This window comes from Stigmatopora argus, chromosome 17 (assembly GCF_051989625.1).
Source record: "Stigmatopora argus isolate UIUO_Sarg chromosome 17, RoL_Sarg_1.0, whole genome shotgun sequence".
NCBI classification, from domain to species: Eukaryota; Metazoa; Chordata; class Actinopteri; order Syngnathiformes; family Syngnathidae; genus Stigmatopora; species Stigmatopora argus.
The window spans coordinates 14,623,716-14,648,238 of record NC_135403.1 but is presented as its reverse complement, the minus strand read 5'-3'; the positions used below and the strand labels follow the sequence as shown (position 1 = coordinate 14,648,238).

The 24,523-nt window shown below is 46.4% G+C and overlaps 1 protein-coding gene and 1 long non-coding RNA gene across 2 annotated transcripts in view; one reads left to right on the top strand and one right to left on the bottom strand.

Annotated features, from left to right (window-relative positions):
* The window catches only part of LOC144091706 (uncharacterized), a 131,682-nt gene that overhangs the window by 70,633 nt on the left and 36,526 nt on the right, over window positions 1-24,523 (bottom strand). The gene's annotated exons all lie outside the window — the stretch shown is intronic.
* Window positions 1-24,523, top strand: part of LOC144091879 (cadherin-7) — a 63,968-nt gene that overhangs the window by 18,359 nt on the left and 21,086 nt on the right. The window contains exons 3-9 of the mRNA XM_077624553.1: window positions 5,346-5,640; window positions 7,693-7,812; window positions 15,112-15,279; window positions 18,402-18,589; window positions 18,698-18,951; window positions 21,192-21,328; window positions 24,191-24,312. Coding sequence (XP_077480679.1) covers window positions 5,346-5,640; window positions 7,693-7,812; window positions 15,112-15,279; window positions 18,402-18,589; window positions 18,698-18,951; window positions 21,192-21,328; window positions 24,191-24,312 — 1,284 coding nt within the window. The remainder of the gene's footprint in view (window positions 1-5,345; window positions 5,641-7,692; window positions 7,813-15,111; window positions 15,280-18,401; window positions 18,590-18,697; window positions 18,952-21,191; window positions 21,329-24,190; window positions 24,313-24,523) is intronic.

The window sequence follows — 24,523 nt, the reverse complement described above, 5'->3', positions numbered from 1 at the left end:
ACGAAGCGGAGCGCCGTCGCCGCTTTTGACTTTCCGTGCAAATTGGACGGGAAAAAAAGGCGTGGGCGGAGGGGAGAGGAGGGGGGAAGATGGAGGGAGTCCCTGCGCTTTTTCATCATGTGGCCGGAAAATGGGATTTGGCAAAGTGTTTTTTTTTTCGGGAGTTGAGGCTCACCTTGACGGCTCACCTTCGCCGTACCACAAAGTTCTTCTCCTTCTCTTCGCCCGGCCGGCCGCCGCTCGTAAAATCGTCCACAAATCACCGGCGCTGTCATCGAGCGAGGATTCCGTTCCATCGGTCGCCGGGCGCATCCTCCCTCCCTCCCTCCCTCCCTCCTCCGCCTGCCGTTTTTGACCGAGAAGCGGAACAGCCTCGTTCCCGGACTTTTTCCGCGCTCGACTTTTCAAAAAAAAAAACGCAAACGAATGACTTTTAGCCGATGCCAAGGACGTACATAAGATAAAAAAAAACCCTGTAATAATTGATGCAACGTTTCGCATCTGCATAGATCACTTGTGTCAAAGTGGCAGCCCGGGGGCCAAATCTGGCCCGCCGCATTATTTTGTGTGGCCCGGGAAAGTCAATCATTTCTGTTTTAGGATCAAATTAAAATGAAGAGTATAGATGATGTATATTACATTCCCTGATTTTCCCTTTTAAATCAATAATTATCATTTTTTAATCCATTTTTTCTGTGTTTTTCGTTCAAAAATCATTTTGTAAAATTTAAAAATATATATTAAAAAAAGCTCAAATAAACATTGTTTTAGATCTATAAAAAACGGAATATTCAGGGCTTTTAATCCATTTATTAAAAAAATAAATCTAAATATGATATCTAAAATGGTCCGGCCCACGTGAAATGGAGTTGACATTAAAGCGGCCCGCGAATCAACCGAGTCTGACACCCTTGGTATAGATGAAACCCATGACGTTTCCACGACCGTCTCGTCTTTATTGCGCGATGGGCTTAAGTGCATCAGAACATGGCGTCTATCGAATGGTAAATATTTGGCGTTGAAAAAGTACGATCTAATATACTTGATTTTAATCTTTCCACAAATTAACAACAATTTTAGTGAGCGTCCTCACCGAAGCCAGTGACGTTTTGAGCCCTCCCACGGGGCCCCTCAACACAAAATAAGTCGGAAACAAGTTTTCAAGTTGGAAAAAAATCAACAGCCATCTTTCAATTGTACTTTGCGCAATAACCAATCAAGCCAAATTCCCCAAATCTGAAAGTTAATGAAGTCCAATATCTTCCAAAAGTAATTCCCGCTCTGTCATATCACATTTTTCTTTGTTCTCAGGCGTGGAATAAGAACGCTCGACTAGTAAATTGTTATTTTGGCAGACGATAGAAGAGCACGACGTGTCAAATGGCTACCTTGACCCCCTCCGAGCCTCTCCGAGCCCCTTCGAACAAATCTTATTATTTGCTATCAGCCGTGTGAGTGTGAGTCATAGAAGCTGTTTTTGTGTGTGTGGCAAGGTTGTAACTCTTTTATGAGTCTGAATCAGAGGTGGAAATATCTGGCCCTTCGGAAAGGAAGGGGGATATTTATAGCGCTACTTCTTCCCAAAGCTAAAACGGATACCAATTGTGCCTTGCATGGACAATCGGCTTTATTTATTGATTTATTTCCGCATTTGTTAACGTGGCTTCTCACAAATCACACTCTTAGAGATGCATTAGCGCCTGATCGGGGCTTTTTTCACCGTTTTTTTTGGCTGCTTTCTGACTCTCGCTGAGGTGATGCATGGCTTCTCGTTGCGTTCGTTTGGGGACGTTCACAAATTGCAAAGCTAAACTTAGCCTGGATTTGCTAGCACTAAACTTTTCCTCCCTTTCTCTTTCCGCTTTATGGAAAAGGCATCTGAATTCTTCCCCGCCATCCCATCTCACCCGCCGACCCCAATCGGGACGAACATTTTGTCAAATTGCTCCCCGAACTCCCGAATTTGCCGCATGGCCCGGGTTTTCCCGCAGCGTCGCCGCCTCCTCGCTCAAAAAGAAAGGAAAAAAAATCAACAAAAACATTGCATAGCCCGTGACACTTGACAATGAGAATATGAAGCGCTTCGCCCGCCATTGTTCATTTTTATTTAGATGCGTCCGTCAAACGGCGGCAGCCCGGCAGAAGTGGGGGGGCGAGGGGGGCGAGGGCGATGGGAAAAAAACCCAAACAAACAAAAAAACAAAACACACGCACACATTTTTGCATCCGAGTGGTCTTTTTGGCGACAAAGGAGCTTTGATTTTCCTCCTCCATGATGATTTGAAAGGGATGCCTATTCCTGTCCCCCCATTCATGTGCATCTCTGTGATGAGGGTCGCATATTCGCCGCAAAATAAAGAAAGAAATACAATAGTCTGCCCTGATTGCCACTTTGATTAGGTCCATTGATGCGGTGGGCGAGTGGGGGGGGCGGCGGATGGATGGATGGGGGGTGGGCACATCCGAGGAGCGCAAAAAGCAACAGGGAAACAAATGTGATAAAAAGTCTATTGACAAAATGGAAACTCAAACATGGCCCCCGCCAAAGTCAATTGTGCGGCGACTTCAAAAAAATATTGCAATTCATTTTGGTTTGGTGAAGCCCAACCCAATTTCCAACTCATTCACCGCTAGTAGACGTCCGATCTATTTGGAATTGAACCGTTCAGTTTGATTTATTTGATAAAGAGACCACATATATTAAAGCAAGGGTGTCAGACTCGGTTGGGTTGGTTGGCGGGCCGCTTTAATGTCAACTTGATTTCACGTGGGCTGGACCATAAAGTGCACAAATAAGAAATATTCCAATAATAGTGATAAATAATAATTAAAAAAATCAATCAATAAGTAATAAATAAATAGGTAGCCAACATCATTAGCCAGCAACATAAATAAATAGTCAACATGAATAAGTGAGCACATAAATAAGAATCAATCAATATGGCTTTAGGATAAAGAAATGGAATTACAGGTCAGAAAAAAAATATATCATTAATGGTTAGCCAAGTGTTTCAAAGGTTTTTGTTGTTTGTAGAATGAAAAAAAATGTGCGTATTTGTATGATTATTTTTTAAAAATGTTTTAAAAGCCTTTTAAATTAAAAAACGAAGGCCCCAAACTGCCATTGTGACATTTCCTCCTGGATTCAAATTCCCCCAAACGAGGCGATACGGCGAAACGAGAGTCTTTGCTCTAATTTGATTTGTTAATAAGTCATAAAAAAGTGAGAGAATAAAGTAAGAATAATGGCAGCGTTGTGACATTTCAAATGGGATTTGTTTCAAAGGGATTTTTGCCATTTCCGTTGTGACCAACCATGGCGCAACCTTGCCTTGACATTCCGCCTTCTGCGGAAAAAGAAATTAAAAAAGACACCCACCCGTCCATTCCAGGTTTAATGGCGCTTTCGAGCCTGCGACCGCTCGCAAAAAAAGGCAAAAAAGTGGCCGGAAGAACGGTAAAGAGCGACCCATCCCATTTTCATTTGCTCGCGCTTTGTGTTTCATTTGAAATCAATTCTTCCCAATAAGTGCAGTCTTGTAATGCGGCGTCCCGGGCGACCATTCCACATTGGCCCGTTGAACGCTCTTTGGCGTGGGCGCGACAATAAATCCATACGCGGCCATTTGAGAGAACGCTAGTATTCATTTGAGGAATACGTACTTAGAGACGGAAAAAGACCTGACGAGACGTTGAATACAAAAATAAACGGGACTTCTTGCTGCCAAAACTGGGAAAGTAATAACGTTGGATAGGCTTCATTTGTAGATGATTAAAAAAAAATGTTTTTTAAGTGAAAAAAAAAAAAAGACTGGAAATACTAGATTTTAAAAGTAGGAAAATCTTTGAATTAGATTGTTAAAAAAAATCACATTGCATATCTATGATCTTAATTTGAGTTTGATACAGTGGACACGCAATTTACCGTATTTTCCAAACAATAAGCCTCACCTCTTTTTCGTAGTTTGCCTGTATTTTCTTTCAATTTGAAAAATGTCTGAATTCAATTATTTAAAAACAATCTCATTTTATCGATCATCTTAATTTGAGTTTTAGCATAAAACATAGAAATGGAACTGCAATTTACCGTATTTTCCAAACAATAAGCCTTACCTCTTTTTCATAGTTTGCTTGTTTTTTCTTTTCAATTAGAAAACTGTCTGAATTCGATTGTTTAAAAAAAAAAAAAAATCTAATTTTATCCATCATCTTAATTTGAGTTTTAGCATGAAACATAGAAATGGACCTGCACTTTACCGTATTTTCCAAACGATAAGCCACACTTAACTTTATTTTCCACTAACTTATTGCGACTTTTTTGTCTTCTTTGGCTTGTGCAACATCGTCTGAAAATTTCGGCACCTTCACAGCGGTCCGAATCCGGCACCCCCGGCTCGCCGCTATGACTCAGAGCCTAAGCAGACGAGAGTGGAGACCCTGGGGACGGTGCGCGTTAGCACCGCCACGGTTGCCCCGACGTCGGCATTTACGGCCTTCTTCCCGCGAGATGAAATGTTTGCTTTGAGTAAACCCTCGGCGGCGGCGACGGTAGCGACAACGACGCCCCCCCCAAGCCCCCATCGGCGTCATCTCCCGCCGCTGACGGATTCCATTAATGGAAAGCTTCGGCGTGGTAACGGCGTGTTGCTCTTTTGCCGTAATTTAATATTGACCGGCGCCTCTAAACCCGCGGCGTGGCCGCTTATTTAACAACGTGTTGACATTTTCCCGTCGCTTGAACGCGGGCTTTCGACAATAATCCGCCGCTAACGCCAAGAAAATGTTTACAGAAGCCGCCTCCTTCCCCCCCATCGCTGCGCACAAAGCTAATTAAAAGGCGGCGAATGTCATTGGAACGAAGACTATTGTTCATTTTGGCGCCGTCGTCGAAACGCGCGTAAAAAAGGGGCAACGTGAATCGCTTTGGCGTATTTGCGAAGCTCATTGTCCATTTTTTCTTTCAATGTAAAGTCGGCCGAACACGTTTTAGTGGTTCTTTGACGGTTTTTCCATTTTTTTTCCTCCAGGCATCTCCGTTTTTCCAAATAAAAGCGACTGTCGCAGTCTTCCATTATTTTGGGGTGCGTAGGTAGAAAAGTGCCATCCATTTAGCACTTATGCTGGACAAACTGGAATGGCCTTTTTTTTTTTCCAACGTGGCGTTATCCAATGGCAGAATTCACCTTCTCGACAGATGTGAAAAAATCTGCATTGAAACGATACAAAAAAAATGTCCTGCCAAATTCACCATGAAAGCACTCCAATGTAAAAGTCGTGGTTTGAAAAGCATTCCGTTCACATGTTCCCGCTTTTCCCGTTTCTTTCCCGCTTCTTTCCCGCTTCAGCTTCACTCGGACGTGGACAAAGGCGACGGCAAGGTGAAATACGTGCTGTCGGGCGAGGGCGCCGCCTCCATCTTCACCATCGACGAGAACACGGGCGACATCCACGCCACCAAGCGGCTGGATCGGGAAGCTCAGGCCTACTACACGCTTTCGGCCCAAGCCGTGGACCGGCTCAGCGACCTCCCGGTGGAGCCGCGTTCCCAATTCGTGGTCAAAGTCCAGGACATCAACGATAACGAACCCAAGTTCCTGGACGGACCCTACTTTGCCGGAGTGCCCGAGATGTCCCCGCTGGGTAAATACCATCCTGTTTTTTTTGTACTGTTCGTTTCGGGAGCCGTCCAATCAAACGCTAGCAAATTCCAGGAAGAAAAAAAAACGACAACGTCATCCCGTCCTTACATGAGCTAAAACGCTGACATCGCAATCGACGGGAGCGCCGCGGGCGCGCTTTCTTTGCGAGTCGGCGTTTACGGCGACCGCCACGTCCGGTGGAGACAAATGCGTCGCGACGTGGGGGACGCCACCCGTGCCTCGCGGCGTCCTCCGGCCCAATTGCCCAATTCATTCGTTCATTTTCTGGGCACAATAAGACAAACCACCTAGCACCATGGACAGCGTACAATTAGCCTAGCATGTTTTTTGGGATGTTGGAGCAAAACCGGAGTACCTGGAAAAAACCCACACGATCCCAGGGAGAACACGCAAACTCCACAGAGTGACGAGCGAGCTGGGTTCGAACCCAGGACCCCAGACCTGTGAGCCCCACCCGCAAACCACTTTCCACCGCGCCGCCTTGTTATTTAATGGCAAAAAATGAGGAAGCCCTTTTTAATTTTACAAGACAAGTCAATGAATAACATCTGAAATATTTTCCGTTTATTTGATGGCCAATCGGTGGGTCAATCGCCGTCAGGGTTCGGCCAAGGTGGTCCCTCGGAGCGCAAAATCTAGCCTAGCCGCTAGCTTAGGCTGGCGGCCGCGCCCGAGATTTACACCCGACTCCTCCTTTGACCTTGCCGCTTTCAAGCGCCCGTAATATAAAGTGTCATGACTAAGAGGCGATGATATAATCCAGGTGTCCTTCTTGCCCCGCCCACCCGTCGCACGTCCCGGGGAGGGTGGCAAAGCCTGTTAATTCCGCTTTACGAGGCGCACGGAGGACTCTAATCTTCAATTTCCGTGATCATTTCATTCCGTAAAAGCCCGTAAAACACGGCTGACGTCAGAGAGGCCATTTTTTTTCGCCTTCCCGAAAGGCGGCGTTTTTTTTTCCCGCCGGCCGCCGTCACATAAACGCGCGCTCGGATCGCCGCGTCGTTAAAGTGAAATATCGGGCCGCCCTCTTGCGGAAAAGCAGCTGGAAAATGATGGGTCTTCTTTTTTTTTTCTTTTTTTTCATGCTTTTCAAGGTTATTTCACTCAATGGGCACAACTGACATGAAAGAGCGGCGCACGAAACGTCCCTGAAAATTGCACAAATTCCAAAAACATGGTTATTGGTTGAATTTTGCCACTCGAATGCAGGCTACAAACACTACACAATTCTAAACTAGGATCCCTTAAGAGCCTTGTTTAAAACCACGGATTGTCTCCCTGATTTAAAGAAGTATACCCGCGTTTTGGAGCTTTATTTGTATACCCTGAACTCGGAACCGTCCCCTTGTTTGACACACCTTTGGAAACCCTGTTTTGGTACTTGGCCTGGTGAAAAACACATTTTTTGCCCTCATTTGAATTGTTGTGCATATTTTCAAAGCCAATTTTGTAACTCTCCACCAAGTTGAAAGCCAAACGGGCCAAAAATCCCGGCCTGAAAACAACACAATCCTTGTTGGAAGCCCCCAAGCAGATTTGAATCTCCCACATTTGAGCGTCTGAGTCAAACAAACTCGATCCGCATTCCAAAAGCTCGCATCCAAAAGCTTAATTTTGTGGCACGATGACAGGCGGTATGACCTAGCGAGCGGCGTCCTGGAATTGTTTCGCCTGAGCGCCGCCGCCGCTACCGCCAAAAGGCGCCGGAACACCCCGAACAAACAAGGCTCGGCTCCTCGTTAACACGGACAGATGGGTCGCACTCTCCATCTGGCCGGTGCATTTGGGCTCCGAATGGTCGCCAACGGAAACACGAGAATGGAAAGTTAAAACCTCGAGGAGTCCCACTCGAGCTTGTCAACAAAGGCGCTGCCGTCACCGCCGTTTTACCCACGTCGTGCCAGGGGAGCTTTTTCATCGCCATTTGTAATCGGCGGCGCTGTCCAGTAGAGACGACGACGTCCTTATGGATCTCGTCGAGACGTGCCGTCGCCGCGGTAACTAACGAAAACCCGTCCTCTCCCCGCAGGGACCATGGTGGTGCAAGTGGCGGCCACGGACGCCGACGACCCCACGTACGGGAACAGCGCCAGGGTGGTCTACAGCATCGTGCACGGGCAGCCGTACTTCTCTGTGGAACCCAAGACAGGTACGTTTTAACATTTTACTAAGGAAGTCTGCCATTTTGGTTGCAAAACGCCACTTTTCCGTTCCTATCCCAGGCGAGTCCTCGAAGCCAAATTGAAACCTCTGCGCCGTTTGTCTCGCTCCAAATGAAATTTTCGAGGCGCGTCTATCGCAAATCCAGGCGCGAAAAAGTAGCCGCGGGTGAAAAATGTACAGGAAGTTTGCCACGTTGGACATTTTCAGATCTGGGAATCCGGCTGTCAATCAAAAACTGGGCTGATATTAAGAGCTTGTTGATTAAATTGTGTTTCGATCCATTTTCCTCCGCTTAGCTCAAGTCAGGATCAAAGTAGGAAGGACACAACCAATCAGGTGCTCTCGCCGCCCCCCCCGCAAAAAAATAGCCATCCGTCCTCGCGCTGAAAAATCGACAATTGTCACATTTTCCGCCTCCGTCACCCCGCTTTTACATGGTTACAGTCGCGCCAAACTAAAACTAAAGCCACACCCCCAACATAACATTTTAACAACGGATTGCTCATCTTTTCAAATCCTTTGGTATTTAATGAGCAAACTGCCGAAAGCCGTGCGTTTGTTGCTCGCACCCTCGGCCGTTATCTCGCTAGCCAATTAAGCGGGCGCACCTGTAAAAGTCCGTTCACGCACGCCGACCGACTCAAACGAGCGCCAAACCTTTCCCCGCCGCCGCCGGATAATGGCCGGATGGTAATAATGGCCGCCGTGGATCAGGGGGGCGAAAGCGGCGAGGACGAGTCGGCCGGCAGACAAATGAAGCCCCCTCGCTCCTCGTCTATTTTGCGCCGGAAGCTAAGCGAGTGTTTGCGCTCGAAGATGAAACGGGTCTCGGCATTTCTCGACCGCGACGTCGACTTGGGTGCGCGACGTCGTCGAGTAGGCGGAATTTTCTCTTCCGGGCCGTCGGTGGGTCAATGTCGTTTATGATTGGAAATAGTGGGGGCGCTATAAAAGGGATACGCTATACTCATCATTCAAAATAGGAAAACCCGAGACCATGTTCTAAAAGTTAGGGTCTCGACTGGTAAAAAAAATGGTGTTCTTTTATTGGGCGTCAGAACTTCGATGCGATTTGAAGGAAGAATACTAAATGCTAAAAGCTAAATGCTAAATTGATCCCATGTGATAGGAACATTTCGCCACTTTCGTAAACAATTAGCACCTCCATTTTCAAAATGAATTTTGACAGTCTTGCTTTTAGCTTGTCTTGGTCTTGGATGCTACATCTCGACTTCAATAAGTCTTGGTGTTTTCTTGGTCATGGTGGTCTTTATTAGGACACCACTCGTTTTTTTCTGCACTCTGGGGCAGAGATTAACGTACATCATTAGCGAGCATGTCGTTTTCCGAATCCACGCGGAAAAAACTGCGACCGTATCTGTTACGTTGGGGATTTGCAACGCGTTAGCCGCGAGCAAACACCTCAAAAAAATGACCCGAATCGAGCGGCGCTTTCATTCCGTAGCCCACTCCGAATCGAATTCACGGACGGCGCTAGCCATCCAAACGCCGCCAGTCGCCGACTAATTAAGTAAATCTCCGCCCGTGTCACCAATCCGCACGATAAGAGTCGACGTCGCCCGCCGGCTCGCGTGGTCGTCACCTAGCGTCGTCGCTAATCCACTCGCCGACATTGGCGAGCTTGTTGTTTGTCTGCCGGGTGCCATCCGAATCCCCCCACCTCGCGCGCCCCCCGTTCTTCCTTCGCTCTCTATCTTTGTTACCCCGTGCGGCGGCAGTGTCATTCCCGGGGAGAGGAGATGATTAAAATCCCCCCGCGCTTCCACCGGCCGCCCCCGGCGCTAACCGGCCGCGTTGTTGTTGCGCATTTATCTGGCTGTCGCCGCGCCACTGGCGGTAGACAGGTGGCAAGAGCGCATTCCTCCCCGTCCCTCCCCCCCGTACGCCCCCACCGCTAAACCCGAATACTTGACATTTGTCTCAGGAGGAGGAAATAAAAGTTGAGACTTCACAGGAGTCGGCGGCCTCGGCGGGCATCCTCGCCAGAGGCGCCCATGAAGGTGACGAGCTCTTAAATGTGAAGAAGGCACGATGAGATTGGGGAGGTGCCTCGGGCAGCCCCACTTTTATGCACGATAGATGCCCGCAACGCTAAAACAGACCGGCGGCGTTTCCTGCCAGGTGACATTCCAGCCTGGCCGGAGCCTTTCGGCGCCGTAAACGGGCCATGAGCTACTAAAGTGGGAGAATCTTCTCCTTTTTCTCTCACCAAGACCGCTTACTAGCCCAAAAACAACAACGTAACACTCGGTAGCTACGTCGCACACGCTAATACAGCTAAATATACTAGCTTGCAGAGAGGGTGGACATTTTTTTTGCTAATGTTAGCGTTTCATGGGCACATCAGTTGCTATATCGCACACGCTAATACAGCTAAATATGCTATCTTGCCAATAGGGTGGGCAATTACTGGGTGAACTTTTTTTTAGCTAATGTTAGCGTTTCATGGGCACGTCAGTATCTACGTCGCACACGCTAACACAACTAAATATGCTATCTTGCCGATAGGGTGGGCAATGACAGGGTGGACATTTTTTTTTAGCTAATGTTAGCACTTCATGGGCACGTCAATAGCTATGTGGCACACGCTAATACAGCTAAATATGCTAGCTTGCAGAGAGGGTTGACTTTTTTAAGCTAATGTTAGCGTTTCATGGACACGTCAGTAGCTATGTCGCACACGCTAATACAGCTAAATATGCTAGCTTGCAGAGAGGGTGGACATTTTTTACTAATGTTAGCGTTTCATAGGCACGTGCTAATCTTAGCATGATTCGGAACTATTTACTATGACAGAGAACATAAAAGTACATCTATTGTCTGAAACGATTCATTAGCTTGCCAGGCATTTCTTCTTGCTAACATTAGCTTTTTAGCACATGCCAAACATGGAATTAACATCTTAGATAAACACACAATCCAAATGTATATCAAGAAATATTTTATACTGACAAAGTGGACGATTTCCATCTGCATTAGCAACGTGGAAACTCATTTTTGCTGCGCTACAGACGGTGAAAATATTGAATATGGCTCGCACAAGAATCCGGAGTTCTTTCCCCGCCTCATCGAAAACGGACCGGACGTCTAAGCAACGTAAAATGCACGTACAAAGGCGACTTTTTCCTCCGACGTTATTCTTTGTCAACGCACTCCTTGGCAGGATGCCTTAGTCACCCTCGCGCGCGTTATTTGTCACGGGAGGGAAATAATTGCACCCGCAAGCCACCGTAATAGCCAACAGCAGGAGGCCGGGAGATTTACGAGGCGCCTCGGGCCGTAACGTTCCCGAACGGAAATGCCGACGTCTCGTCCGTCAGAGCTCTCCTTTTTGACATTTTCACCCGGGAGGCGAGAGGGCGGCGGGCCGGGCCGGGCCGGCTGCCATCGGACCTGGCCTTTTCTTAGGTTTGAGCCGCCGGCTTTTAATGAGATCTTCCGCCGAGCCCGGACAAAGCCGCCCGCCTTCCGTCAGCCGTCGCCAGGCGGATTTTCCTCGCCGTCGTCGCCGCCACCGCTTTAAATACCCTTCAGAATGTAATTAAGGCGCCCGGCGTTTGGCGCTAACTCGATTCCGCTCTCGTTATTCCTGACTTTGCACGCGTGCATCTTGAGAGGCCTTAATGCGTGCGGATAATTACGGCCCGAGGACCGGGGGTGGCGAGTCGCGCGTTTCACCCGGACCTCCCTGGAGGCCGCCGTCAATTGAAAAAAAAAAAAAAAAAAAAAGGGCCGTGTTGTCGACACCTTTCCGCGGCTTCACCTTCAAGTCAAACTACAGGCAATCGATCAATATAAATTAGAAAATAAAAGCGCTTTAGGCGTGGCCCCGCATTATGCATGGCTCGGAAGCTATTCGGGATTAAGTAGCGCTTCCCATGGTCACCTTGGAGATTTCATTTGGGATTAAAAAATAAATAAAAATGGCAGCCTCGCTGGGGGAAAGCGATCCGGGGATGCGGCAAAGTTGCCTCCAAAGCCTGGGGCCAAATGCGACAAGTCCATTCATCGCACGGTTAAAAAATATTTAAAAGGAGGTCGGCAATTTTTTCCCGCTGTGATTTTGGCCCATTGATCTCATACGAGACTCGAGTTCCTTTCACAAATGTTTATTCGTCGTGAAGACACAGCACAACTACAAAATAGGAAAATAAACCGACATTGGAAAACGTTACCTTACCGTATTTTCACGACTATAAGGCGCACAGAAGAGTCTTAAATTTTCTCCAAAATAGACAGAGCGCCTTATAATCCAGCGCGCTTTATATATGGACCAATACTAAAATTGTTATCACGATCAAATCAAATAAATCAGTTGATAGGGTACACCGACTGACTCTACTATTTTCCCGTAGACAAAGTACTGCGCAGTGACTGCTGGGATATGTAGTAGTTCTTTTGTCAATAAAGTAAAATACAGAAATAGCACTCGTTACTGACACTGCGGCTAAAAATACGATGCGCCATATAGTCGTGAAAATACGGTAGCTTAGCTACACTGAGCCTAATGGTGAATGCCAAAAGTATCGTGGCAATTCTCTCGCAAGTCGTCTCCATGGAGATAAGGTCAACGCATCCCAATGTTCCCCTCGGTTACTAAAACACTGGTTAAGAAACTCGTGGGGCGCCGTAAAAGTCCGGGCAGGATGCCTCCCCCCCTTGATAGACAACGGACTTGCGCTTTCGTTTGGTATTTTACGGTAAATAGAAGAAAAATCCCTGCTCGCCGAGCTTCGGCGGATCGGATGTTGGCGAGGACCCAGCGGCGCTATCTGGACGTGCGTTAAATCGTGGGGGTGCGGGGGTGCGTTCACGCGAGCTTGACAAGTTAATAAAGCAAGTGATTGTCCTCCAGAAAGGGAGATAAAAAACAAACAAAAAAAACGGCTGAGCCATTTTTCCACAATGGTCACTTCATTAGATGCATCAAAATCCATGATATTCAAAAAGTAGACGCATTGTTTTGATGGATGAACCACCCACAGATTTATTTATTTACCAATATGTAGTTGTGCAATTAAAAAAAAAAGAATTTGGGGAGCCATGTGAAGTTTTATTTCAAGCAGCAGCCTGTTTTTTAGGGGTAAAATCCCCAGGATGGCCATGAAAATGTGACACCTGCGTTTTACGGTGTAGTCAAAATGGCGTCTGTCGAGTACACCTGTTCCCAAACGGGCTCCTTTGAGGGTATTTTCTGGAAGGAAAGTGCTGCGAAAACCAAAAATGGATGACTTCCTGGTTAACTTTTTACAGTGCACATTGGTATCATGTGAAGATAGCGTCTTTCTTCTTCGTGGAAATTTCACCACCTCTCATTGGCTGTAAAGACATTTATGCCTCTGCTCTCCGCTAACACGGATTGGACATTGTCATTTTCAGTGGCAGACAACAAGTGAAAAAATAATGGCATTCCATTACACGCATGATGTCATTTGTCGGGATTCATCGCGCCATTAAGCGTAATAGTGCTTTCATTTTATTGGACGTCAATCACGTCACGTGTTATATATTTGTAGTAATGCTAATAAGTACTTAACTTTGGCTTTTAATCGCACGTTGTATAATACTTTGATTAATTGCGATACTAAAGGCTCTTATTTAACCCCGCTAGCCTTTCCCAATGAATACGAATTGGACGTCAATGGCAGCTAATGAAGTTTGCTATTAGCTGTACATTATTATTGAAAATGCTAATGAAGTTTGCTATTATTATTGCAAATAATGAAATCTCAAAACCGCGACGAATTGCATTCTCTCCCCGCTATAAAAAATGTCACAGCGTCTATCGTCATCCAGGACACTGAAACATAACGTTTTTTTTGAGAAAAAAATGGCTCCCCTGTGATGAAATAATCCCGAAAAGCAGTTGGACAAATCAAATATAAAGAACAGAAGCGAGCGGAAACCCCGTCCTCGTTAGCCGCAGCAAAAAAAAAATCAACGCTTGGCATCATATTAGGCTTCTTGTTCTACTTCTTGCTTATGCATAAAGCCACAGTGTCATTTTTTGATGAATGTAGTTTTAATTCATGAAGTGGTGACATGACAGCCACCGCAATGCAGGGAATGAGGGTCCCCCATCGCCCCCCCACCCCTCTAGTCAGAATCTTGACAACAAAAGACATTCCGAGGCGCTGTGAGAAAAGAACTTAAAAGCCTACTCCAAATGTCCTAAACGAGCGCAGGCCAAATTTGACTTTATTGTACTGCAAATTGGCCTCTTTTTCTTGACGAATTCAGCCTTCACACTTGCTATGAAATGTCCATTGTTCCATCTCTGATTTGTTCATAACATGATTTATTTATTTTTTTAAAAAGCCCTGCTCGGTCATACCCAAATCTGCCCTGTCTTTCCACCACATTGGAAGTAATGAGCTTGTAATGTTATTCATAGCGAGGTAGCATATTGTTGAATTTTTTTTTTTTTAGCCTTTTGCACGAAGCCTTTTATTTCATTTTAGGAAATTTGTTTGCAGTTAGAGCTTCGTTTTGCTAAAAACTGCTGTTTTGAACCAAGATGTACCAATTTTTTTCCATTTTTATCCCATTATGATAGACATTTTAACCTAATTTGTTGATTTGTTAACCCTTTTATGCATGAATTAGGATCCCACCCACCCTCAAATTATTATTATTGCATTTATCTCTCAAACCTGCGGCCCAGGGGCCAATTTCAGACCGCTGTATAATATTTTGCGGCCCCCACTTGACATCAAATTGTCGTATTATTGCTCGTTCGCCAACCAGAAAATGTCTCAATAATTTGAAGTAAAGGTAATGATTTATTTGAGCGAAATCACTTCTTCAATCCATCAATCAGGCAAAACATTATTGACGGTGTTTGAAAAAAGAAAGCAAAACAAAAGACAAAGGCCGGCGGCGTTAATTGCAAATTTGACAGCGGGCATTTAACGCGCAGTGTTTTCTTTCCTCGGCCTTTGCGCGCTTGGAGATTCCCATCGATACGCCTTTTGATCGGCTCCGTCAAACCGCCGGACGGCTGCAAAATGACAAAGTAATCTCCGACCATCTTTAATAAGCGTCCTTTAATGAAGTCATTAACTTTGCAAGAAACAGCCACGGCTTTTGAAGGATGACGGCACTTTCTCCGCATTTTAAAACACCCTTTGCCGTTTTATCGGGGCGTCGCCGCGGAGATAACGTTCAAAATAAAGGCCTTGATTGGATGGGATGGTTTGGATGGAGATGGAGGCCATTTTGGGCCAATTGGAAACTGTTTATTAAACTTCTCGTTCTCCTCCAGGTGTCATCAGGACGGCTCTGCCCAACATGGACCGCGAAACCCGAGACCAGTACGTCCTGGTCATCCAGGCCAAGGACATGGTGGGCCAGATGGGCGGGCTATCGGGAACCACGTCGGTCACCGTCACGCTGACCGACGTCAACGACAACCCGCCGCGCTTCCCTCACAGTGAGTTACGCCGACGCCAATCGACGGGTTTCCGCCCATTTCCTCAAAATACATCCGAGTGGGCGTTTTTTGTCACATGATCGTATCGGTGAAAAGTGGATTTCTCTTGTCGTAAAAGCATCAAAAGAGTGAAAGCGTACTTTTTTTTTTTTTTTACCCCCCATCGAAATGATCTCTCAATGTGACTAATACGCAATAAATAAAGTGATAAAGTGCACTTTAGATAGAGCGAGTGGCGAAAAAGTCGCTGGAAAGCACTTCTGACACTTGAAACGGCCACTTTGCATAATTGCTACTTTTGTCTCAGATACTTTGAAGTACATTTGGCTGGCCAAACCTACATTTGGCTTTGTCAAGTACATTGTCTGATTTATCGATACCGGCCTTTTTGTCCCTTTTCCTCGCTGGCGTCGGGCCATTTCAAACTCGCCGCGCCGTCGTCGTCTCCATAAAACAGAATGAATTGGAGATAAGGATTGGATGACAAAAAAAAAATGGCTGCAAGCCTTGCGTAGTTTGTAAGGGAATGAATACAAAGACAATAAAAGCTAAATCCTTCAAATCAAAATGAATAAAATCAGCAATATACTGGTTATGCGCAAGACATTTTTTTCAGGCGTCCAATTTATAGTAACTGGAAGGTCTGGTACGGTCGAATGGTCGTTTTTCAAATGAGCAAACCTTAATTTCGGGCGCGTCAGTCGGCCAATGAGTTAAAAAACAGCTTGAAAGGGTTGAAAAAAAAAATTCTATCTTCTAGGTGTGTTAATCTTCACTTTGTTTCCCATCAAAAGCGTAGAAAGCTTGGGCGTGGGAGAGCCGGCATCCATCCGACGGCCTTTCCTTGTTGTGCCGGGCTCATTTCCCGCTGCGCTAATGGCTTCCCGGCTCAGTTTAGGGATTGAAAGGTGTCTGAGGCTCCGCGCGATAATCCAAAGCGCAATCAGTTGGCCACCGCCGGCTGCCGAGGCCGCCGCCCACTAGCTCAGTCAATTTGCCGCCTCCTGGCGCGAGGGCGGCTAAAGTTCAGCGACCAGACGTCGATGCGGCTTCGACCCCAGATAGCGCTCGGGGAACTTCCGTAAAATTCAGACTCCCCGTCGGGTGGCGGGTATCGAACGGAGTTCCCGTCGCGCCGTTAAAAGGAAGCCGTCGGTATCCGCAGTGCTGGGAAATAATGGGGCCATACTGGCAAATATTTACTCTTCGGGATTTAGTTTCCATTTGAAACCGGCAGTCACCCTTCCCAAGATGGCCGCCGAGTGCAATGGTACTTTTAAAGAAGCGGCGCTTGTTGCCCTTCCCAAGATGGCCGCCGATTGCAATGGTACTTTTAAAGAAGCGGCGCTTGTTGCCTTTCCCAAGATGGCCGCCGATTGCAATGGTACTTTTAAAGAAGCGGCACTTGTTGCCCTTCCCAAGATGGCCGCCGTTGAAGCAGAAGAAGGGAAAAAAGTGCCGTCTGGGAGAGTTTTTATTGTGGTAAATGCATTTATCTTAAAATATTGTACATTTGAAAGAGTACTAGCAGGGGGAATTTAAAGTTTTAACCAACGTTCAAACTGGAAAAGGCTAGTTAGCTTTATCAATTAGCATATGAGCCGAGTTCATGTACGAATATTTTATAATGGCACTGACTGTGGATTTATACTCCTATAAATCATGCTTGATAGCAAATTGCGCAAAAATAAACAGCATTTTGCCCTTTGAAAGCATTAAAAATCTCAATATTTATCAAAACAAACATCGTTAAAATGTGTCTGAGCAAGCCTAGATAGCAATTATTGCGCTAATTTAGTGCTAATACCAAAAACTACAAACATTTTTTTCAAAAAACAAAAAGTGGTCGGCATTGGGCGATAACCCCGCAGCCCAAAAATGCTATCGGTGCGACAATCGTTTCAGGGATAGGTCGCTGACTTTGATAGCCGTGCCTGCCCAATTTCATGTCCATCTGTGAAACTGCTGTCATGACCCTTTTTGGGGGGGTGGGGTTAACCTCCGTGGGTCAGTCTTCTCAGATGATAGGCCATTAGCGAGCGTGGCACTCCACGAGCGGACCTCACAGGCGACCCGGACCGGTCGCTCGGCGGGGGTCAAGGTATAAAAAAAAAAAAAAAAAAAGATGGCGGCGCAAATTGGATTTTTTTTTTGTCCCTCTCCGCTCGGCTCGCCTTTTAGACCAGCGCTATTCCACGGCAAATTAAAAAGCCATTATACAGATTACATGGCGGCAAACAATGTGGGGCAGATTAGCATTTAGACGCTCGGCGGACGGGGGACGCCGTCACCGACGCAGAAAGGTCTCGTAATGAGCTCCGTCACGCCGATCGGGGGAGATTATGATTAGCGTTCCCCCCTTTCTCCTGGCCAGACCACTTTCCGTGCGGGAGGGCCACACAAAAGAGCCAAGGGACGCCACGGACCAATAGAATCTGGTGGAAAGGACGCTCAGGTCGGAGGGGGTCAAAAGAACACAATGGAGGTGAACCTCCATTAAGGGACTCGAAAGATCCCGTTGCTCACGACCTCAGACCAAAACTTGATCAGACCTGAAGATTGCGTCCAATCCAATTGACATTTAAAGGATTGGACGTCTTCTAGCGTGAGACACATTTAAGAGCGGTTGGCGGCTGTAGACTGAGCTAGACGTCCAATCCATTTGTAAGGAAATGAATTGGAACGTTGACTGGTCACCAAGTTGTTCGGTACTCGGACATTTGGTCGCCGGACGTTTGGTCGCCCGGACGTTTGGTCGCCCGGACGTTTGGTCGCCCGGACGTTTGGTCGCCCGGACGTTTGGTCACCGGACGTTTAGTCGCCGGACGTTTGGTCGCCGGACGTTTGACAACATGACAGAGAGTTTACTGTTGAAACCAGCTCTCAAAATTATATTCACCCGGGCGACCAAACGTCCGGGCGACCAAACGTCCGGGCGACCAAACGTCCGGTTACAAAGTTGTTCAGTTTTAAAATTCAGAAGGACGAAAAGAGGCCGCACGACTGGTCGCCCGCCCGCCATCGTCAATGTCAGCGAAAGAGGACACTTGTTGTTTTTAAAGCCAAATTCCAGAGTGGAATTGTCCGCAATGTCATCTAATCTGTCCTTTTCGACCCCCCAGAGGTTAACCAGTACACCGTCCTGGAGTCGCTTCCCGTGCTGTCGGTGGTGGGCCGAATCAAGGCCACGGACGCCGACGTGGGCCCCAACAGCGAAATGGACTACCGCATCGTGGACGGCGACGGTCCCGGCGTCTTCAACATCACCACCGACGAGAACACGCAGGAGGGAGTGCTCGTCCTTCTCAAGGTAGGGCCTTTGTCAGCCCACATTAGAGCTAAAGTTCTGTTTGAAACATGGCGCAGCGTTAGCGTAGGCTAACGGCAAGAGACGCTAACGCTTTCTCCTTCTGGGCAGCCGCTGGACTTTGAAAGCAAGAGCAGCTTCTCGCTGCGCGTGGAGGCCACCAACAGGAACATCGACACCAACTTCCTGAATTTGGGCCCCTTCAGCGACACCACCTCAATGAAGGTGACGGTGGAGGACGTGGACGAGGCGCCCGTCTTCGCCGCCCCGCTCAGCCGGATGTCCGTCTCCGAGGACGCCCGGGTGGGCACCTCCATCGGGAGGGTGTCGGCGCACGACCCGGACACCTCCAACAACGGCATCAGGTTAGAATTGGATTTGACAGCAATTGTTCAATTGATTAAAAAAGAAGTGGTCAAGGTTTAGTTATTAAAGTCACAATTCAGATTTGGTACACGGTCAATTGGTCGCCGGTCTTTTGGTCGCCCGGTAGGTAAGTGATAATTACCATTTAAATGGTTGCTCAAATTCCCTAAATACAAACTGCGAATGACTATTTAGTCCTACTTAATGCCCTAGTCATTATTAGGCTAAAGAAAAGCTCCAAATTTCCCGTACTTTTATTGTTTTTTGTTGGAGAACTTGTTAAGACCGACTGACGGACGTTGCTTCTTAAAGGGACAACGCATGTACATACAAACTCTTATACAATCACATGTCGGCTCAGTGAAACTGCTCATGGCCATTGTTTTCTTTTATTCATGCGTAGACCGTGTTGTTTTACCTTGTTTTGTCGCCGGTGTTTTGCTCGTCGGTCTTTTGGTCGCCGGTCTTTTGGTCGCCGGTCTTTTGGTCGCCGGTCTTTTGGTCGCCGGTCTTTTGGTCGCCCGTTGTCGCGGTCGGGGCGACCAAAAGACCGCCACCAAAAGACCGGCGACCAAAAGACGGCGACCAAAAGACGGCGACCAAAAGACGGCGACCAAAAGACGGCGACCAAAAGACGGCGACCAAAAGACCGGCGACCAATCGACCACACACGTTCAGATTTGAATCTCAGAATCGTGACTTGAAAATCAGAGCTGTCTTTATTGTCAGAATTCCCACTTGAATTCCCGTCTTTAAAATCAGAGGGCTTTGTCTCACTCACAACTGGGATTTGAATCCCCGAATTCCAAAGACTGACTTTCAATTCCCACTTAAAAATCAGCAGTCAATATGCCGATTTCAATTCTAAGTCACAATCTTGACCACCTTTTTTTTTTTTTCATTGACCCCAAACCTCTCCCGTACAAAATCCACCAAAACCAGTAACACAATTTAAGACCTGCCCCCTTTTTTTGGCCCAAAAGTCTTGCGTGACAACTAAAAAAAACGGCGCTACTCGAGCGGGCTCGGCGCAATGGCAACGGCACGGCGGCCAGCGTAACCCCTCCCCCTTGTTGCTCCCGAGCAAACAGAGTTCTTAACGCCCCCCAAAGTCCCTTGTGCGGCTGTCCCGAGCCCTGCCAGATGGCGCTTTGCGCTGTCACGTAACGCCGCGGCGCCATCCGCTAAAGCCCAACGCCGCTCAGTCGGTCTCCAAAGCAGAAAGAAGGCCATCCGTTCCCTTCCGTCGGGTCGAGGCTCAACACGGTGACCTTTTGGCTGGCCAATCTGTTCGGGGCCCCGCCCGCTTTTTCCGCTTTTTCAATTCATCAAATGAATAATGCAGTCGCGCCGTCACGATTGGTGGGAAAATCGAATTAGCGCAGCGTGGCCAACTCGCGTTTTTCTTTCTTGGTGACGATCGGCGCCGGCGATGGGATTTGAGTCCAAATTAAAAGGATTGTAGAACGAATGGAGCCCTCGGAGTCCAATTACTTTGCCGTAAAAACCCTTTGCTGGGATGCTAATTGAAGTTGTCATTTTCTCCGGACTAATCAAAAAGGGCCAAGTTGCCGTTACCCACATTTTTTGGGGTTCTTGGCTTCCTCGTCATTTTCTATTTGAGTGCTTTTCAAAAGTAACTGCGTTGAGGGTAACAAACGTTACGTGGCAGTTGCTATTTCAAATTGTTTTGAACGCATTACTCACTGCTGAAATGGAAGCGGAAATTTAATGTCAGGATGAATTGACACCAAACTGCAATCATAACATGCCAGTTGTTATTTGCTAGTAGTTGCTATTTCCCAATTGTTTTGAAGGCATTACTCGCCACTGAAATGGAAGCGAACATTTCCCATCATACCTTGCAAAAATCGACTTTTCCTTTTCTTTGCGGCTAATCCTTTCCCAATGCAATGATAGTCGCTATGTGTTATCACCCCCCTCATTAAATATTCATTTTCATCAACTGTTTGTTTTAACTTTCAACACCACATTTAGTCAATGCTGTTTATTATTAACGCGTTCATTAATATTAATAAGACGACGAACCGGGTTATCGTCGCTGAACGTGACCCTGAGTTCCCAGCATGCCTTATATTTAAATTGCGACTAATTCTTTCCCCGTGCGTTCGTGGTCGCTTGGCGTTCACGTACTTTGTCTCGTTAATGAATTTTAATCCACTGTATTTGCAAGCCGTAGGAGTAGGAAAAAGACTAAGCGTGCTTTTTGCCTGTGCAGGTACTCCATCGACCGCAACACGGACATGGAACGCTTCTTCAACGTGGACGCGCTAAGCGGAGTGATCAGCACCGCCAAACCTTTGGACCGCGAGGCCAATTCCGTGCACAACCTCACCATCTTGGGAATCGAGAGCCGTGAGTACACCCAATGAATGTCCAAATGTCCGAATGTCCGGGCCCAACGAGGGTTTCGTTCGATGCCAGCAATGGCGGAAAGATGGCCAAAGAAGCAATGGTCCGGGCGACCAAAGAAAGGTTGCCATTGCCTATGGGTGTTGTGTGCACGAGTATACTTCATTACCCAGAAAGCCCTCTTTTTGCCCGCGCGTTGTGCGTTTCCTGGTCCTATGAGAAACTCGTCTGAATTAATCGTTCCGTGCTCGTAAATATTGTTATACACGAAAGAGATGCGGCAAAAAAGACCTGGCTTGGTCGCATCACAAAATTTTCATCGCATGACGGGCGAATTATTCGATCGAAATTTCCCTCGTAAGACGAGAATTATGTATGACGAGCGGTCGTATGACGAGGTACCACTGTATAGAGGTGAAAATTCTGAATCAGGGGGCGTCTTATACGAGAAAAATTGCAAAATTCAACCTTTTTAAGGCAATTTTAAGGGTGCGGCTTATACGTGGGGGCGGCTAATATGGCAGAAATGACGGTAATTTGGGGCCAGCACAATGTGAATTTTGATTTGATACGGTAGCTTTGTGCTGGCTGCCCCTCCCCCTCGATCTTTTTGGCGTCTGGCCTCTTTATAAGGCTATAAACAAGAACGGGAGTCCTAATTGAGCGCTTTGGGGGCACGCAAATACGGCACGGCGGCGGAACTCCATAAAGATTTGGCGGCGCTGGAGTTGCTAGCCCATGTCACTGAATATTAATTCACGCGTGAGGATGGACATTCTGACCTCAGCCGCGGGGGGGACGCGCTGACTCAGCGTGGGGGAGAGATGCGTGCATCTTTTGAGTTTTTTTAGTTTTCCTCCCTCGTCCCCCCCTTACCCTCTCCAAAATATATATATATATTTTAATACGGTACTTTGGGTTTGTACTCGGCCCGAGGACACGAGCGGGCACGTCACCCGTCAGCCATTTTTATCTTGACGTCCGTGTTTGCTTCACCGGAGACATTTGGGATATTTTTTTACTATCTTAACAAAAATGTGGTACTCGAGGCCATGACAAAATATTTAGGATTGTAAAAAAAAAAAAAAATCAAGATAAAATATCTAATGTTTATTTGTTAATCAATTTCAATCAAATATTAAAAACCACCATAATAATTGAATTGAATCCAATAAAAAATAAATAAAAACTAATAATTGACTTCAATGCCTTTATTGTCATTATACAAGTATAATGAGATTTAAAGCTTCACCACGAAATGCAAAAATAGATAATCAATAAATTAGTACTCAACATAGAATATCAAATGTTTTGGGCTATAGTTTAATTAAAAAATAAATAAAAACTACAGTAATAATTGAATTGAATGCCTTTATTGCCAAGAATAATGAGATTTAAAGCTTCACCATGAAGTGCAAAAATAATCAATCAATAAAGAAGTAGTCAACATAGATAAGGTGGTCATATGAATGAAAAGAGAATAATATTTATTCATAGGAGGCCCTCCAAATAGAAAAATGGAGTTCATTCCTCCAGGAAAAATGACTGTAAAGAATGAGTGGGCTATCAAAACGAATTTGATAATCAATTGATTCTCGTCGTCATGACGTGAGCGAGATGAAGCAGCGCCTGGTTTTTAGTCATTGGCAAATTTAGGAAGCCCGTTTGTCTCCGTGACAAATTGTGCCGCTCGGACGCCGTTTGCGGCATCTGGACGCCGCTCTCCCTCCCTCACCCGCGTTGCGCCCGGGGGGCGCCGCCGCGCGTCCTTTTTCCGCCGCCGTCTGAATGTCAGCGCGTCATCTCGGGCCAGCTCGCCGGCCCCGCCAACACGTGTTAGCGTCTGGCGCGCCCGGCCGCCGACGTTTAAGGCCTTGGCGCGCGTGCAGGAAGTCGCCCGCCCGCCGTCCGTCTGTCCGTCGCACGTTTGCGCCGCTTATCCGGTTTAGGAGCGGCGCCATTTTTTCCTTTGCTTGTCATTTAAACCGAAAACAAAAGCCAGATGCCAATTTTTGGTCTCCTTTTGTCCAATGGAACACTTTTTAGCCTCCGTTGATGAAGTCAAGCACCCCAAATCGTCTTGATTTCACAGAATGTCTTATTTGAACCAAAGCTAAATGTAGACTCCAATTTCTGTCTCATTGAATTGAATTTTTTTGCCGATAGTTTATTTTAAAAATAGTTGGATTGTAATTTGGCTCATTTCAGAGAATTGACCACCCCCCAAAAAACCAAACAAAATCTTGTATCCCATTTAATTTTCATTCTAGAGTTCCAATTTTGTCTGGTTTCACAGAATTGAAGAAAAAAAAATCAAGGTCTTCTTTTAGAGCACATGTGTCAAAGTGGCGGCCCGGGGGCCAAATCTGGCCCACCGCATCATTTTGTGTGGCCCGGGAAAGTCAATCATGAGTGGCGACTTTCTGTTTTAGGATCAAATTCAAATGAAGAGTAGAGATGTTTATTCCATTTCCTGATTTTCCCCCTTTTAAATCAATAATTGTCATTTTTTAATCAATTTTCTTTTGTGTGTTTTAGTTCAAAAATCATTTTGTAAAATCTAAATATATATATATATATATAAAGCTCAAATAAACATTGTTTTAGATCTACAAAAAACTGAATATTCAGGGCTTTTAATCCAGTTCTTTTAATCCATTTATTTAAAAAAAATCAAAATATTATATCTAAAATGGTCCGGCCCACGTGAAATCGAGTTGACGTTAAAGCGGCCTGCGAACCAACCCTAGTTTGACACCCCCGTTTTAGAGGATTGACCTTTTTTTCCCGCCCGTTGCTTATTTAAATCAAAACAAAAAAAGTCTCAATTAATATTTGACCACACCCCTTTCGATTTCCTTTCAGAGGACCCGAACCAAATCGGCAAAGGCTTGGCCGTGGTCACCGTGCTGGACGTCAACGACAACGCGCCCGTCTTCGCCATCGACTACGAGACGCTCCTGTGCGAAAACGCCGCCCCGGGAACGGTAAGAGGCGTGGCCTGCCAGCCATTATCAACGGCTTTTTTCCTGAAACTCGGTCCTAATTGGCAATTTTCTTCTTTTTTTGGGTGCGCTTATTACCATTGGCCGATAACGTACAAGTTTTTTTGAACAGATTCCATTGGGAAAGGTGTGCAAAACCTCTTTTTTACCACATATTTTGACTATTGCTTGTCAAATCTTCCTGCCAAGCACC